The sequence below is a fragment of the Brassica napus genome, chromosome C1 (genome assembly GCF_020379485.1).
Source record: "Brassica napus cultivar Da-Ae chromosome C1, Da-Ae, whole genome shotgun sequence".
Classification (NCBI taxonomy): Eukaryota; Viridiplantae; Streptophyta; class Magnoliopsida; order Brassicales; family Brassicaceae; genus Brassica; species Brassica napus.
The window spans coordinates 18185283-18201447 of record NC_063444.1 but is presented as its reverse complement, the minus strand read 5'-3'; the positions used below and the strand labels follow the sequence as shown (position 1 = coordinate 18201447).

The window sequence follows — 16165 nt, the reverse complement described above, 5'->3', positions numbered from 1 at the left end:
AAATATGGACTAGATTTGATCAGATTAGTTAAATTGGAATGGGTTGGTCTCCTATTTGTAACAGCTTGGTTTTCTATTTATAACAGGTCGGTTTTTGGAACTAGGTTACCCAATTCTGACGTCTGATTCTCTATTTTGACAATAACAATTTGAGTATAATGTTAACTGCATACACATGTTAAGTGATATATATCGTTATGTTAACAGTATAATTCGTTTAGTTAAAATTACATTAGGATTATATTAATATTCTTTATGTATGTGATTACGTAATGATTGATAATTGATATAGGTGAAATTTTTTTTTTGGGTTAAATTATTCTCATTCACATGATTTTTTCTTTTTGTCAAATTGTTATTTCATTAAAAACCCATTAGGCTAACAAGATTACAAGTACGTTCATAAAGCACAATCTCCATCAAAACTACAAGCCAGACAAAAAAAGAAATCTAAAGACCAAGATCCAATTTACTAATCTGAAACCGCCTAACCGCCTTCAAGCTATCACTACAAGAAAACACAAGCTTAACGACGAAAATTAACGAGGAAATCCTCGTAAAATTACGTCGAGTTTAAGAAGAAATTACGTGGAAAAATAAAATCAGCGAACGACGAAACCGTTTCGTCGTAAACGGTGTAAAGTGACGTGAATTTTACGAGGAAATACGCTTTCCTCGTAAATTTGACGAAAAATTAGGGTGTTCTTTACGAGGAAATAATTTACGTGTACTTAGCGAGGAAATTTTGAATCCACCAACTTTGTAGTTGTAACACGTTTTTTTCGGCCACCTAACTAATTTTCTTTGTAAATTCCTAGAAAAATTACAACTACCAGATTCGAAAGTTTCCTATAAATATGGACGTTTGAACATCATTTTAAACACACCAAAAAACAAAAACGTGAAAAAAAAAAAAATGGCGGGCTCTGGGAATATTTTCGAGTTGCAGAAGTGGATGTATATGCATAGAGATGCTAACGGGAGAGTGACGAAAGAATACCTTGCGGGGCTGGAGACATTTATGCATCAAGCAGATTCGACACCGCTCGCCCAAGAAAGTGGTAAGATGTATGTTCTGTCCTTGTCGGAAATGCAACAATTCGAAATTGGCAAATCGTGAAAATATTTGGAAGCATTTAATAAATAGATGTTTCACGCCAAATTACTATATCTGGTTTCAACATGGGGAAGGTTATAATTATGATCAGAATGAAGCTAGTAGTAGTAATAGCAATTTCCAGGAAGAACCGGTTGATCATCATTTGCATAATGAACATAGTTACCATCAGGAGGAGATGGTAGATTATGAAAGGGTTCATGATATGGTAGATGATGCATTCGTAGCTCATGATGAAGATGAAGAACCTAATATAGATGCAAAAAAATTTTATGAAATGTTAAACGCGGCAAATCAGCCACTTTACAGTGGTTATAGAGAAGGTCTCTCTAAATTGTCATTGGCTGCTAGAATGATGAATATTAAAACTGATCACAATCTACCTGAAATTTGCATGAATGAATGGGCAGACTTGTTTAAAGAGTATTTGCCGGAAGACAATGTGTCGGCTAATTCTTATTATGAGATTCAGAAACTGGTTTATAGTCTTGGGTTACCTTCGGAGATGATAGATGTTTGCATCGACAACTGCATGATCTACTGGGGAGATGATGAGAAGTTAGAAGAATGTCGATTCTGCAAGAAGCCATGATTCAAGCCGCAAGGACGGATACGTAATAGGATACCATACCAAAGGATGTGGTACCTACCAATTACAGACAGATTGAAAAGATTACTGGAAAGAAGAGATGACATGCCTAGCATACTCAGACGGATGGTGAGATGACTCCTCCATCAGATGCAAGAGCCTAGAAACATTTTAACAAAGTACATCCAGATTTCGCTAGCAATAGCCGGAATGTGTATCGCGGATTATGCACAGATGGATTTAGTCCATTCGGAATGTCAGGGAGACAATATTCATTGTGGCCAGTCTTTCTTACGCCATACAACCTGCCACCGGAGATGTGCATGCAACGGAAGTTGCTACTCTTGACCATATTAATACCTGGTCCGAACCATCCAAAAAGGTCTCTGGATGTTTTCCTACAACCACTGATAAAATAGTTGAAGGATTTGTGGTCAACAGGGGTGAGGACGTATGATTGCTCAACGAAGACGAATTTTACGATGCGAGCGATGCTTTTGTGGACCATAAGTGACTTTCATGCCTATGGGATGTTGTCTGGATGGACTACACATGGGAGATTAGCTTGTCCATATTGTAATGGAACAACAGATGCATTTCAACTGAAGAATGGTAGGAAGACAAAGTTGGTTCGATTGTCACCGTCGATTTCTTCCCATTGGCCATTCGTACCGAAGAAACAAGAATTTTTTTAGGCACAAAAGGGTTGTGAGAGACACTCCTCCTCCATATCTAACTGGAGTACAAATTGAAGCGCAAATCGACTACTACGAAGCTAAATAAACAGTTCGTTGTGGTGGTAATTGGCATGTCCCTCGTAATATGCATGATTCTTACGGTGTTCATCACAACTGGCACAAGAAGAATATATTTTGGGAGTTGCCATATTGGAAGGATCTTCTTCTGCGCCACAACCTCGATGTGATGCATATAGAGAAGAATTTCTTTGAGAACATCATGAAGAAATTCTGTAAAATAAAAAACGAAGTAAATTCGTAGCTAATTTACGACCTATTTACGTGGAAACTTTACGAGGAAATGACGAGAAAAAATAAACGAGTATTTTACGAGAAAATACTTTCGTGGTAGTTACGTGTACTTTACGAGGAAACACTTTCGAGGTATTTACATGTAGTTTAAGAGGAACACGTTTCGAGGTATTTACGAGGAAATATAGCGACCTCCTTATGTGGAATGTTTACGTGGTCTTTACGATGAAATGATGTACTTCGTCTTTACGACGAAATATTTTCCTCGCTAAGTTACGACGAATTGGCGAGGAAATATGTGTTACGACGAACGAGTAACGACAAAACGTGTTTCCTCGCTAATTCCTCGTAAAGCCTCTGTTACGAGGAACTCACGAGGAAAACCGCCCTCGTTAAACTTATGTTTTCTTGTAGTGTATGTGTTTGAAGTCACACATCAAGACATCTGAAGCTCTTTTCCACACTTCATCCTATGCTTTTTGCATGGATCTGCAAGTTTGCATTGTCCAACACGCCGACACGCGCCTCCATGTGTGATGGAGATCCAGTATTGCAACATCGCCGGTAAATCCATTACTTACATGCCCGACTTTGATGAACAAACTTCTAATCTCTGATACCTCTCCCCTTTGTCGTAGCTACTTGTGCAGAGAGGTCTTGATACAACGGATTGAAGTGCACAGTAAGTATAAGTCGAGTTGAAGAAGGATCCTTCGTCGGACCGCTGCAATAGTGCCAATTCTTCTGAATCCACTCTCGGCTGACTTAGAACAACATTCAAACTCAATCTTCCTCCGACAAAGATGCTCTACAATGGCTAAGTTATGAAGTAGAGACTGATTCTCTTGAGAAGAAGATTAAGTGACAGTGAAAAAGACAGCTGAACAATAGCCTATGAGTACTGAAATTAGAACAGAGTGATAGGCTGATGACTGACTTAAAATCCGATCAAATTGAAGACAAGATCGAATATTTATTTATATCAACACCAATCGAAGAATAGATGAAACACATAAATAACAACTTCAGTTTGGGATTGACAACAATACAAAATCTACTAAGGAATCAACTTATTCGCAACAAATACTTATTTCGATCTAAATGATCGATGATATGATACAACAAACCAAAAACCAAAAGGAGGGGCGACTGGTGGGGAGATGCTCATCGGCCACCAGAACCGGTTTCAACTTTTAAGGAAACTAGAGAGAAGTTTGAGCGTTGAGAGAGAAAAACTCTTCTCATTTACATAGTTGATCATTAGGTTTTAAAAATCATCAATTTTAATAATTTTATGTTTCTTATTTAGAGGTTAGATAACGTATGTAAGTGGAAGCTCACTTGGCCCAGTGATTTGACTAAAATTCATTAATATTTTCTACACTAGGAGGTCTAAAGTTCAAATCCTAGAAAATGCAAATTATGCAGATTATGGAGAAAAAAATTACGAGAGATCTTCAGCATGGTGCAAGACATTCACATAACATCGAACAGTGGTAGAATTATCGGTTAAAAAAAATAACCTATGTATAATTGGTTCCTGTCTTGGTTTTAAAAAAAACTATGTATAATAATTTAGAGAGTGTTACATAAAAAGACACATTTTGTCTTGTCTTTACGCATATAGACACTTTTTGATTTTGGAGCACTTTCGTTGTACGAATGCGCATGTTTGAGACGAAATTGTCCTTGGTTGGCAGCAAAGAGAATGTGTTTTGGTTTTAATAAATCAACCAAATGTAACTAAAATGAACAGTTTTTTAAGTTATTTTATTATTTCAGACTTTATTGTTAGCCGTAAGGTGTCTCTTATAGATCTGATCTAAGGGTGGTTGTTAACTTTTAATTTTTCTTTGACCAAGTTAGTTTGTACTAATTTCACCATTCTGTGTATTCTGTTAATTTTTCATTTTTAGGATACATATAGTAAATTTGATTGATACAATAAATTATATTTTTTTATTTTTTTATATTTTAACATCCATTTTGATATATATTTTTATATTTTAACAATGATACAAAAAAATGTATGGACATGATAAGCGTGGATGATCTAGTAGTGGATAAGAAAATTGTGGACAAGAAATGCATGGAAGGAAATGTGATAAAATAGTTGTGGACATGGACATAAAATCTGTAGACACTATGCATGGATGTAAAATTATGGACAAATTTTTTTATATTTAGACTATGGAAGACACGTAAGTTTGATTTGTGATTTGCATATATCTTTTTGGTAGACATAATCTCATGGACAAGTTCTTATGGTCAATTTCTTGTGGACATATTCTCATGGATGGATTCTGGTGGATAAGTTCTATGATGGACATCAAGGTTTTGGACAGAGAGTTATGGACAAAAGAACTATGATGGACATCAAAGTTTTGGACAGAGAGTTTGTGGACATATTAATTGTATATACATAATCTCTCACACACATTTAGTCGAACATTTTTATGTGTTTTTATTTTTCCATATTCTTGCAGGAAACGATTGAACGGAGCTATGGCTGTGAGGAAGCGAGTACGGTTGAGCAGGTTGAAAACGACGACATCAAGATTGCAGGCCATGGGCGCGATGGTGAACGGAGGTCGTGGACTGAAACCAAAAGAAGGCCAATGGAAGAACTTCGTCGTGGCTGAGGATTTGCGGTGGAAAGCTGTCAATGACTTGACGGAGACGATGGCTTGAAGTCGTGATGGATTAGCTCGAAGAGATGATTGGTTCGAAGCTTCTCAACAGTTGCTCTGCCGGTGTTTGTGTTGCAGAGGAGTACACCCGCCGCGAGGAGATCATGGAGTGATGTTGACGACTTCCGCAATTTGAGGACAAATAGGTGATGAAGGAACTCGGCCGGTGACGATGGAGTTTTATATCCGGGAAGAAGATAGTTTTGGGTTTTAGCTTCCCGACCTATTGCTCCGACTTCTCAAGAGCTCATGGACAAGTTCGTATATCAAAGACAGATTCTCGTTAAACAGATTAGGGACCAATTTCTAGATTGAGAAGATGTGGAATGGGGAAAAAGGGTTAGAATTTCGTTTGAGAGACTTATCTGGATTTAGGGATTTGGTTTAAAAATGAAGAGATAAATCACAATTATTTATTTTTTAAAAAGAAAGATATTTTCTCATCTTTTATTTGTTTTAAAAAAAGAAATTCGTTTTGTCTAGTTAGAAAGCTAAGGAAAGAGAGAGACTCATTAGTTAGAAGTTAGGTTGATAAATTTGCTAAAAGAAAGTATTGCGTAGGTTCAATGTGTCTTTTAGAGTAATTAACGACTTAGAAAGTGTCTTATAGAGTAAATTTTCCAATTTAAAACAATTTAAGAGTTATGATAAATATATTTCATCGTTTTGGCGATATTGCCAACTCGATCCGGTAACCTCTCTTGAATTATTGTGTTTCAGCCTTTCAGGTGAAGCTAGTAAAAGGCAAGACAAAACATGGTACAAAAGTGGTAATAATGTTAACAATAGTTCAGGGGTTGGGATGACAAATATCTATTTTTATAAGACCAAATTGAAAGTTAGAGAAACTTGTCGGCCACATTATGTTTGGTACTAAATTCCTCTAAAACCCTAAAAACAGAGAGCATCCGTCTTCCCAAAAAAAAAGATGCGGCCGTTAGACGAGAACGAGACGACAGTGGTCTTCGAGAAGATCTTCAAATTCGTCGGAAACAACCTCAAGAACATCGTCGAGAACCCATCCCACGAAGGACCCGGACCCAAACCCGAAGCCGGGCGCTACTGCTTCCGCCTCCAGAAGAGCAGAGTCTACTACGTAAGCGAGTCTCTCGTGAAGCGAGCCACCAACATCTCCCGCAAAAACCTAGTCTCCCTCGGAACCTGCATCGGGAAGTACACCCACGCGGGGAGCTTCCACCTTACGATCATGTCGCTCAACCTCTTGGCCGCGAACGCGAAGCACAAGGTTTGGCTTAAACCCACTTCGGAGATGTCGTTTCTTTACGGGAACCATGTCTTGAAAGGAGGGCTAGGGAGGATTACCGATAGTATTGTGCCTGGAGATGGGGTTGTCGTGTTCTCCATGTCTGATGTTCCGTTGGGGTTTGGGATTGCGGCCAAGAGTACGCAGGATTGTCGGAAGTTGGATCCGAATGGGATCGTTGTGCTTCATCAGGCTGATATTGGTGAGTATCTGAGGGATGAAGATGAGCTTTGAATTGGTTGAAAGGTTTTGTTTAGCTTTCGTTGTGTTTCTTGTTTTATGTTTTTTTGAGGTTTAAGATATTATCTACTTGTGGCTACGAATTGTGCTGTTGGATCTATGAAAGTCTTGATTTTTCTGAATCTGTGTTGTGCCTGAAGTGTCTTGAGAGAGTATGTTAAAGCTTAAAATTTACATACTATTTAAGCTCATGACTAGGATTTGTTTGGAAAACCAGCTCTACTTTTGTTGATACTTTGTTCAAAAAAATCAAATTGTTCACATGTCGGGAATTAGCACTTGGCTAGGCACATAGAAAGCTTATATGTTAGGTTGTAATACTTCCCAGTAATGTGGTACACAGATCGTTTTACTTTGTATACCATTTTCGAATCATATACTGAAATTTTTTGAGACAAATTGCTCAACTTCCAAAATAATTTGGGGTATTCTTGTGAAAAATATATTGTGCTCATTGGATAACCTCAGTTTACGTTAAACTCAATTCAGCCCAAAGAAACGTCTTGGTTTTGTTCAAACCAGAAGGTTGCTTTCGGAAGATATTCTAAAAAAATTTCTTCAAAAAAAAAAAGATATTCTAAAAGTGGGGTTGAGATTCATTGTCGTCTGTAGACTTAATACAGGTGTAAAATGTAGTCGAAACCAGTGTCTTGATCTTTGTTTCTGCAAAGTGTAAAGTCACGCGTCGTTCAGGGTGCAACATTGGTTTGGGTCAAGAGGAACTATATATATGACTATTGGGTCTAACAAGTCAACAAGCCCGTCTAGCTCAGTTGGTAGAGCGCAAGGCTCTTAACCTTGTGGTCGTGGGTTCGAGCCCCACGGTGGGCGTTTGTCAATTTTTTTCTCCTTTCAAATTTTAAAAGTTTAACGTAGCATTGTTTGGGCAGAAAGAAAGTAAAGCAAAATTTTCATTGCAACTGAATTGCTACGCAACATAAAGATGCAAATGGTCCTTTAAATTGTTTGGGAAGGATGGAAGTAAAGAATACATTTCATTGCTACGCAACATGTAAGATGGAAATGGTCCTTGGCAAAAAAAAATTAATCATACAACATCCAAAGTAAAAAACCTTACAACATAATTACCATTTTGTCACTCTCCCTCAGACTCCCTACCCCTCTACCGGAGACTTCTGTCTCAGACACACCATTCCTCACCAGAGGCTCTAACATCACATTCTGAAGATGTCTTCAATCTGTGCAATTAAACCCGTGACAAACCGAAAGCCAGATAATGAGAACAAGTAGTAGCAAGATCCCGAGAACCACAAGTTTTATCTTCATGTTCTGGTACCACAGTTTCCTCCTCACTTGTGTCCCTTGTTTCTTGTACTCTTGCGCCTAAAATACATGTTAAAAATAAACATTAGATTAAAGTGGCTGATAGTTTCAGAGAAACTTAACTATAAAAGGTCAAGTTTGCCTATTACCTGAGAGCGTAGATTCTCGGTCTTGTCAGTAAGAACCGTCAGATTTTCTCCTCTGTCGATTGCCTGAGAACAGACCAAGTATAAATGTTTTTTGTGCATAATGATTTGTCTTTGTTTTAAGGGACATCATGCTATTTATAGTAGGCCCATCATTTTAAAAGGTAAAACAAAGAAGAATGATTGGTTGTCTAAAGTATGCGGAAAGACATAAGAGTGAATGCAACAGCGCCAATTATCATGAGCCTCTTTACCTTGTCAATATTCTCCAACATTATACTTTTGACTTCTGAAACTTGAGCCTTGACTTTAATTAGCTTTTCAATCTCCTCTGCATGGTCAACAATATACTTCATGTGTTCTTTCATCACCGGCCTGCAATTGTGAGTGGTTAAGATCGAAATCTCTCACATCTATTCATTACAGTCCCCAAGAAGTCTAAAGGTTGTGTGGTAAGTACCCGAACTCCTTGTTGAGACTTTTGGGGATAGCTGTACTTGCTTTTCCGCCCCCATACCTTTTCTTGAAATCAGCTTTCACCCGCTCCAGAAATGCAATCGAGATTTGCTTGCTAAGAGCATCTTTCGCCACAACACAATATGCTGAAAACGTAAAACAATGAAATATATATATGATTTTCTAGGAGGGATGTATAAATAAAATGACCACAGTCAAGAATATTCAGAAGGACGCATCATATCGGACGAACTATGCCTCCTCATAAAATGAAAATGAAGAAGCACTAATCAGTTTCAATGTCCTGTAAAGACGACAGGACAACATAAAAGCAAATGATCTACCACTGTTTAAATGGATCCAAGTAACCAAGTACACGCTACACTGAATAACAATGCTATATAACCAATGTGTAAGAACTTTTAAATTAGTATATTATTGCGCCTAATAGGTAGACTACGGAACCACTAGTCATTCAAAATCCTGCCTCGAGCATGCTAAAAATGGAGTAGAGTGGAGCTTAAATAAACATCAGATTATAATTGATCTAACTAGTTCATATAACAAAAAGAGTAGCAGCATAAACATCTCTACTCGGAGTTAATTGTAAAACCGTATGAGTAGCTTCCTGTTGAGACTCTCATTAACTAGTTTCTAATAAAAAGACTAGCACAAACAAACATCTTCAATGATCTTCCGCTGAGTCAAATCCTACCACTCATGCATGCTAAAGATGGAAACTTTATAAAACAGTGAACTAAAACACCATTAATCTAAAGTTAGTTTCAAAACACATGTTCATCTCCAAAACCATAACTGTTTCTTACAGGAACAAACAAGTGGAGAAACTGAAGTTGTTCTGTTATCAATTTAATCTTCAAAGACAAAACAAAGAGGCGAGATTCAGATGATGCAAAATGATTTTGAGCTAATCCTGAGCTAGATTAGATCCATCAAAAGCTAAAGAGAGAGAGAAGGAATGGAACCGAAGCCGTCTTCGACGAGGAAGTTGAAGGTGTGGTGATCGCAGTTGTAAGTGAACTTGCTGTTGCTGGAGGAAGGAAGCTTCTGCAGACACTGAGCTGCTATCGACGGGAAGTTGCCCGTGAACTCGGTGTACTCGGCCAGGACCATAGTGCCTCTCGCGACGAAGCTGTAGATGAACGATCCCTGACCCATTGAGTCGCCCACCGAGTCGGCTCAGAGAGAAGAGAGAGAGTTTTGGGATCTTTATTTTTTAACCTTTGCTGCAAAGGAACATGTATGTATTTTCCCGTGTCCTCCACAAACTACTTTACTCCATTTCTCTAGTTCGCTTTTTGCTTTACTACCTTCGTGTCATTAAACATGTCAAAACGTCTAGAGTTCGAATCTCCCTCACCCCATCTCTACATGTATTTTATAATTTGTCAATTTGAAGAAAAATGTCAAAAATCCCACAAAAATCAATGTTTTTGTTAGGAAAGTCAAAAAAAGTAGTAGCCGTAACGTTTGAAAATATAAAAGATGTGGGGTCCGCTGCACTATTTGCACAGTGAATTTCTTCTCTATATAAATGATCGTTTAGAAGAACATACCTCAACCTTCTATTCTCTCTCTAATAAACTCTATCAGTGTTAAAATATTCTATGGATATAAAATTTTGCCCTTATTTAAATTCCTGCGATACAATAAAATACCAGTTCTTTTTATAACACGTTATCAGCACGATCACTCTGCGATTCGGTAAAATTTATTTGTATCATTTATACTCTGTTATAATGGTCGGTATACCGCCTATACTATTATTTATATCATGTTATAATGGCCGGAATACCGCCTATATTATTTACTAGTAATTTAATTTATTTATTGGTCGGCCGAGCCGCCTTATATTCTGTTTATTATTTATTGGTCGGCCGAGCCGCCTTATATCCTGTTTATTATTTATTGGTCGGCCGAGCCGCCTTATATTCTGTTTATTATTAATTGGTCGGCCGAGCCGCCGTATAATTTATTTATTACTCTGCATTGATCGGCTGAGCCGTCGCATGATTTGTTGTCATAACATAAATATTTCATTGTCATAATTTTTAACTTTTATGAAATTTTATAGATTTGATTGACCGTTTAATACGATATTTTCAGACTGATTTTTGGTGCACTCGATTTAACACCAACGGCCACAAAGAAAATTTTTCAAAAATTTTTCCTTTCTCCAACGGTCATGAACAGTAATTTTCATCTATAAATACAACTCATTTTCACTCCATTTCATCATCCAAAACATTTCATCTTCTCTCAAAAATTTCAAATCGCTCTCCTCCGATTTTTCATTTCAAGAAAGATGATTCGCGCACTTTTGTTTTTATGTGCCATTTTTATTTGTGTTTCTATTTATGGTTTATTCGTTGGAGAATTTACTCCGAGTGAATTTAAGATGAATATCGATTTAATTTTCTTTACATCGCTCCTCCTTGTAATTGCTTGCATGATTAATGTAAACAGTTCCTTTTAATATGAATAATATTCTAATAATTTTTATTTATGTGCTTTAGAAATACAAATGGCAAAAATCGAGAAATTTCAGTTTCCGGCATTGGAAGTAACTGGGACAAACTACACGGCATGGGTTACAAACATGGAGCTTCATCTAGATTCTGAGGAAGTACTAAAAACAATAAAAAACGGCAATATATCAACCTCTCATGAAAAGGCTAAGGCCGTGATATTTCTGAGAAGACATCTAGATGAAAATCTTACGCATGATTATGCGAGAACCAAAGATCCCTTAGATCTTTGGAAAGCTCTAAAGGAGAGGTTTGATAACCAAAGAAAAATTACTCTCCCCCATGCACTTGATGAGTGGAAAAATCTACGATTTCAAGATTTTGAAAAAGTGGAAACGTACAATTCCGCTATATTGAGAATAGCGGCGCAATTAGATTATTGCGGTAAGCCTGTCTCGGAAGCAGAAATGCTCGAGAAAACTTACCAAACGTTCCACAAAAATCATTATGTTCTACAAGAACAATATAGAAATTGTGGGTATACGAGGTTCTCTGAACTCGTTGTGGCGCTTATGATAGCGGAGAGAAATAGTGAACTCCTCATTAAAAACCACAATGCCCGACCCACGGGAACCAAAGCATTTCCTGAGGTAAATGCAACGGATATAAAAAATCCGGAAAAAGGAAATTATTCCTATCGTGGGCGTGGTCGTGGCCGTGGTCACAATCGTGGTTTTGGTCGTGGTCGTGGTTATCGATTTAACCGCAACCATGAAAGGAGTAACAACCCAAGAGGAAGGGGATCCAACACATGGAATCGATCTGATCGGGTAAAAGGAAAGAAACCCAAGAAAACCCTACTCATAAAAATGAGAACGTCTGTTACAGATGTGGATCGAAGGGACACTGGTCTCAAGTATGTCGAACTCCTCGGCATCTATGCCAATTGTACCAAGAATCTATTAAAGGCAAGGCAAAAGAAGTAAATCTCAATGAACACCTTGTGGGTACAACATCGACATACCTCGAATCCTCTGACTTTATGGGAGATTTCGACGAGGCCACTCATCAAAAATAATTGAAGTGCTTGTACTGATCAAGCTTAATAATGCCTAGTGATGCCATAAAATATTATGTATTTCACTTTCAAAATAATGTTGTATTTCAAAATATTTAATGTATAATTATTGTGTACTTGTTATTGATGCATAATATTTTTACTTATGAAAGTTTATTTTCTTTATTAATATTAACTGTGTGTTACAGAAATGGATAAGAAAGCAAATGGAACAACAACTAAACAAATTGGTAGAGAAGTTTGCATACCAGATAGTGGCACAACGCACACTATACTGAAGGATAAGAGATATTTCTCTACTTTAAAGTCAGTAAAAATGACTGTAAACACAATATCAGGTCCTACAGACCTGATCGAAGGAATTGGCAAGGCAAACTTTATGTTGCCTAATGGAACAAAGTTTTCCATAGATAATGCCTTATATTCTCCAAATTCTAAGAGAAATTTGTTGAGTTTCAAAGATATATACCGTCAAGGGTATAACACTCAGTCTGCAACTGAGAATGGAAAGAAGTATTTGTATATAACTTCTGAAAAATCAGGCAAAGGCCTTGTACTGGAAAAATTTCCAGAACTTCCTTCTGGATTGCATCACACTTATATTGATGCTATAGAATCACATCTTGTGATCAAAAGAAATCCAGAAGATGTTACATTATGGCATGATCGTCTTGGTCACCCAGGCACTACAATGATGCGAAAAATCATTGAAAGCTCACATGGTCATTCAATAAAAACCCAAGATATATACCAAAGTAATAAAATGACATGTGATGCGTGTGCTCTTGGGAAATTAATCATAAGACCATCACCAACCAAAATTGACAAAGAATCACCAAAGTTTTTGGAAAGAATCCAAGGTGATATTTGTGGACCAATACATCCACCGTGTGGACCATTCTACTACTTTATGGTATTAATCGATGCATCGAGTAGATGGTCACATGTTTGTTTGTTATCATCTCGAAATATGGCATTTGCGAGATTTCTAACTCAGATAATCAAATTAAGAGCACAGTTCTCAGATTATCCAATTAAAAGAGTTAGATTAGATAACGCTGGTGAATTCACATCCCAAGCTTTTAATGATTATTGTATGGTATCAGGGATTGAAGTAGAGCATTCTGTTGCTCATGTTCATACACAAAATGGTTTGGCAGAATCATTAATTAAACGGCTGCAACTAATTGCAAGGCCATTGATCATGAGATCAAAACTCCCAACATCTGTATGGGGACATGCTATTTTGCATGCAGAAGCACTAATTCGGATAAGACCAAGTGCATACCATAGATATTCCCCATTACAGTTAGCATTTGGAAAAGAACCAAATATCTCTCATCTAAAAATCTTTGGTTGTGCGGTTTATATTCCAATAGCACCACCGCAACGTACAAAGATGGGACCGCAAAGACGGTTGGGAATATATATTGGCTATGATTCTCCATCAATAATAAGATACCTAGAACCACAAACTGGTGATGTGTTTACGGCACGATTTGCCGATTGTCATTTCAATGAGAAAGAATTTCCAACTCTAGGGGGAGACAATAAACAAGTAGGAAAAGAGATCAAATGGAGTGTACCATCGTTATTACACCTTGATCCTCCTACGAAACAGTCAGAACTAGAAGTTCGACGTATCATGCATTTACAAAATATAGCAAATCAGCTACCTGATGCATTTGCTGATACCAAAATGGTAACTAAATCACATATACCCGCTGCAAATACTCCTGCTCGTATTGAAATACCACAAAATGGTGGAACGGCAGTTGATACACGTGAATCAGGAACACGTTTAAAGCGCGGTAGACCTATTGGTTCAAAGGATAAACTTCCTAGAAAACGTAAGGAATGTGAAAAGCATGATACTCCCAAAATAACAGAAAATATTTTGGACGAAGAAAATTGTGAATCTAACGACAATATAAAGCATCTTGAATCTGAAGGAAATCATGAGATTTCTATCAATTACATCCATAATGGAAAGATATGGAAACGAAATGAGATGGATGATATTGATGACGTTTTCTCATACCTTTTAGCAAAGGAAATAAATGAAGAAAACGAAGATCCAGAACCAAAGTCTGTATATGAATGTCAAAAGAGACATGACTGGATAAAATGGAAAGATGCAATTCAAGTCGAACTAGATTCGCTTAACAAACGAAATGTATTCGGACCTATTGTGCTCACACCCAAAGATATAAAACCTGTTGGGTACAAATGGGTGTTTGTCCGAAAAAGAAATGAGAAAAACGAGATTACAAGATACAAAGCTCGTCTCGTAGCCCAAGGTTTCTCTCAAAGGCCAGGAATTGATTATGAGGAAACTTATTCTCCTGTCATGGACGCAATCACATTTAGATTCCTGATGAGCCTAGCGGCCAATGAAAATTTAGAAATGCGTCTCATGGATGTCGTTACGGCATATTTATATGGATCATTAGATACTGATATCTATATGAGAATCCCAGATGGATTTAAAATGCCAGAAACGTTAAGTTCCAAACCTAAAGAGTTATGTGCAATAAAATTGCAAAGATCATTATATGGGTTAAAACAATCTGGACGAATGTGGTATAATCGTCTCAGCGAACACTTAACAAAAGAAGGATACACGAATGATCCTATATGCCCTTGTGTTTTCATAAAGAAAACAACATCCGGATTTGTGATAATCGCGGTGTACGTTGATGATCTTAATATTATTGGAACTCAAAACGAAATCCAAAAGGAATCAAACTATCAGAAAGGAGAATTTGAGATGAAAGATCTCGGCAGACAAAATATTGTCTAGGATTACAAATTGAGCATTCTCGAAAGGGTATATTTGTACACCAGTCTACATATACCAAACGAGTATTGAAACGCTTTAACATGGATAAAGCAACTCCTCTTAGCACCCCGATGGTCGTTAGATCACTTAATGTTGAAAATGATCCGTTTCGACCATCTGAGGAAAATGAAGAAATACTTGGTCCTGAAACTCCATACTTAAGTGCAATTGGAGCTCTTATGTATCTTGCAAATTGTACTCGACCTGACATATCTTTTGCCGTTAATCTTTTAGCGAGATTCAGTTCGTCTCCTACGCGAAGACATTGGAATGGAATTAAACATGTCTTTCGTTACCTTCAAGGAACAACTGATTTAGGCTTGTTTTATCCTAAAAGTTCAAAAGGTCAAATGATTGGTTTTGCAGATGCAGGTTATTTGTCAGATCCACACAAAGCTCGATCCCAGACAGGATATGTTTTTACAATTGGAGGCACCGCCATATCTTGGCGTTCTCAGAAGCAGACACTTGTTGCTACTTCTTCAAATCACGCTGAGATCATTGCACTCCATGAAGCAAGTAGAGAATGTGTATGGCTAAGATCAATAAGCCGACACATCTGTTCAAGCAGTGGGATTGACGAAAATACGGAGCCAACTATTCTATATGAAGATAACGCGGCATGTGTTGCTCAAACGAAGGAGAGATATATCAAAAGCGATAGAACCAAACATATACCTCCGAAGTTCTTCTCATACACTCAAGAGCTCGAGAAGAATAAAGAGATTGAAGTAAGATATGTTCGATCATGCGACAGTGCAGCCGACCTCTTCACAAAATCACTCCCTACCTCGGTATTCAGAAAACACATCCATAACATTGGGATGCGCCATCTGAAGGATCTATGACTGTTCATTCGAGGGGGAGCTTACGTAGTTGTACTCTTTTTACCTTACTATGGTTTTTCCCATTGGGTTTTCCTGGAAAGGTTTTTAACGAGGCAACAAAGACGTTAAGCGAGAGCGGATAGTGACACCGGTC

At 37.5% G+C, this 16165-nt stretch overlaps 2 protein-coding genes and 1 non-coding gene across 6 annotated transcripts; 2 read left to right on the top strand and 1 right to left on the bottom strand.

Moving 5' to 3' along the window:
• The first annotated feature begins 4836 nt into the window (after window positions 1-4836).
• LOC106396619 (60S ribosome subunit biogenesis protein NIP7 homolog) lies at window positions 4837-7011 on the top strand. Of its 4 annotated transcripts, none has more exons than XM_048746174.1 (3): window positions 4864-4896; window positions 5011-5109; window positions 5182-7011. In XM_048746174.1, exon 3 carries the CDS (start codon window positions 6314-6316, stop codon window positions 6881-6883), a length of 570 nt encoding a protein of 189 aa, XP_048602131.1. In that variant the 5' UTR covers window positions 4864-4896; window positions 5011-5109; window positions 5182-6313; the 3' UTR covers window positions 6884-7011. The 4 variants fall into 4 exon arrangements, with proteins under 4 accessions (XP_048602130.1, XP_048602131.1, XP_048602132.1 ...); XM_048746175.1 differs by having other exon boundaries at window positions 4865-5109; window positions 5182-6155; window positions 6287-7011; XM_048746173.1 differs by having other exon boundaries at window positions 4837-4896; window positions 5011-7011.
• Window positions 7012-7647: 636 nt separating this feature from the next.
• Window positions 7648-7720, top strand: TRNAK-CUU. Its single transcript has one exon. It is a non-coding gene; the product is annotated as a tRNA-Lys (tRNA).
• A 111-nt stretch (window positions 7721-7831) lies between these two features.
• On the bottom strand, window positions 7832-10058 carry LOC106390657 (vesicle-associated membrane protein 724). The gene is made up of 5 exons (XM_013831163.3): window positions 9762-10058; window positions 8780-8921; window positions 8574-8694; window positions 8323-8385; window positions 7832-8233 (listed from the first exon to the last, which is right to left on the bottom strand). Exons 1-5 carry the CDS (start codon window positions 9952-9954, stop codon window positions 8084-8086), a joined length of 669 nt encoding a protein of 222 aa, XP_013686617.1. The 5' UTR covers window positions 9955-10058; the 3' UTR covers window positions 7832-8083.
• Between the last annotated feature and the right edge of the window lie 6107 nt (window positions 10059-16165).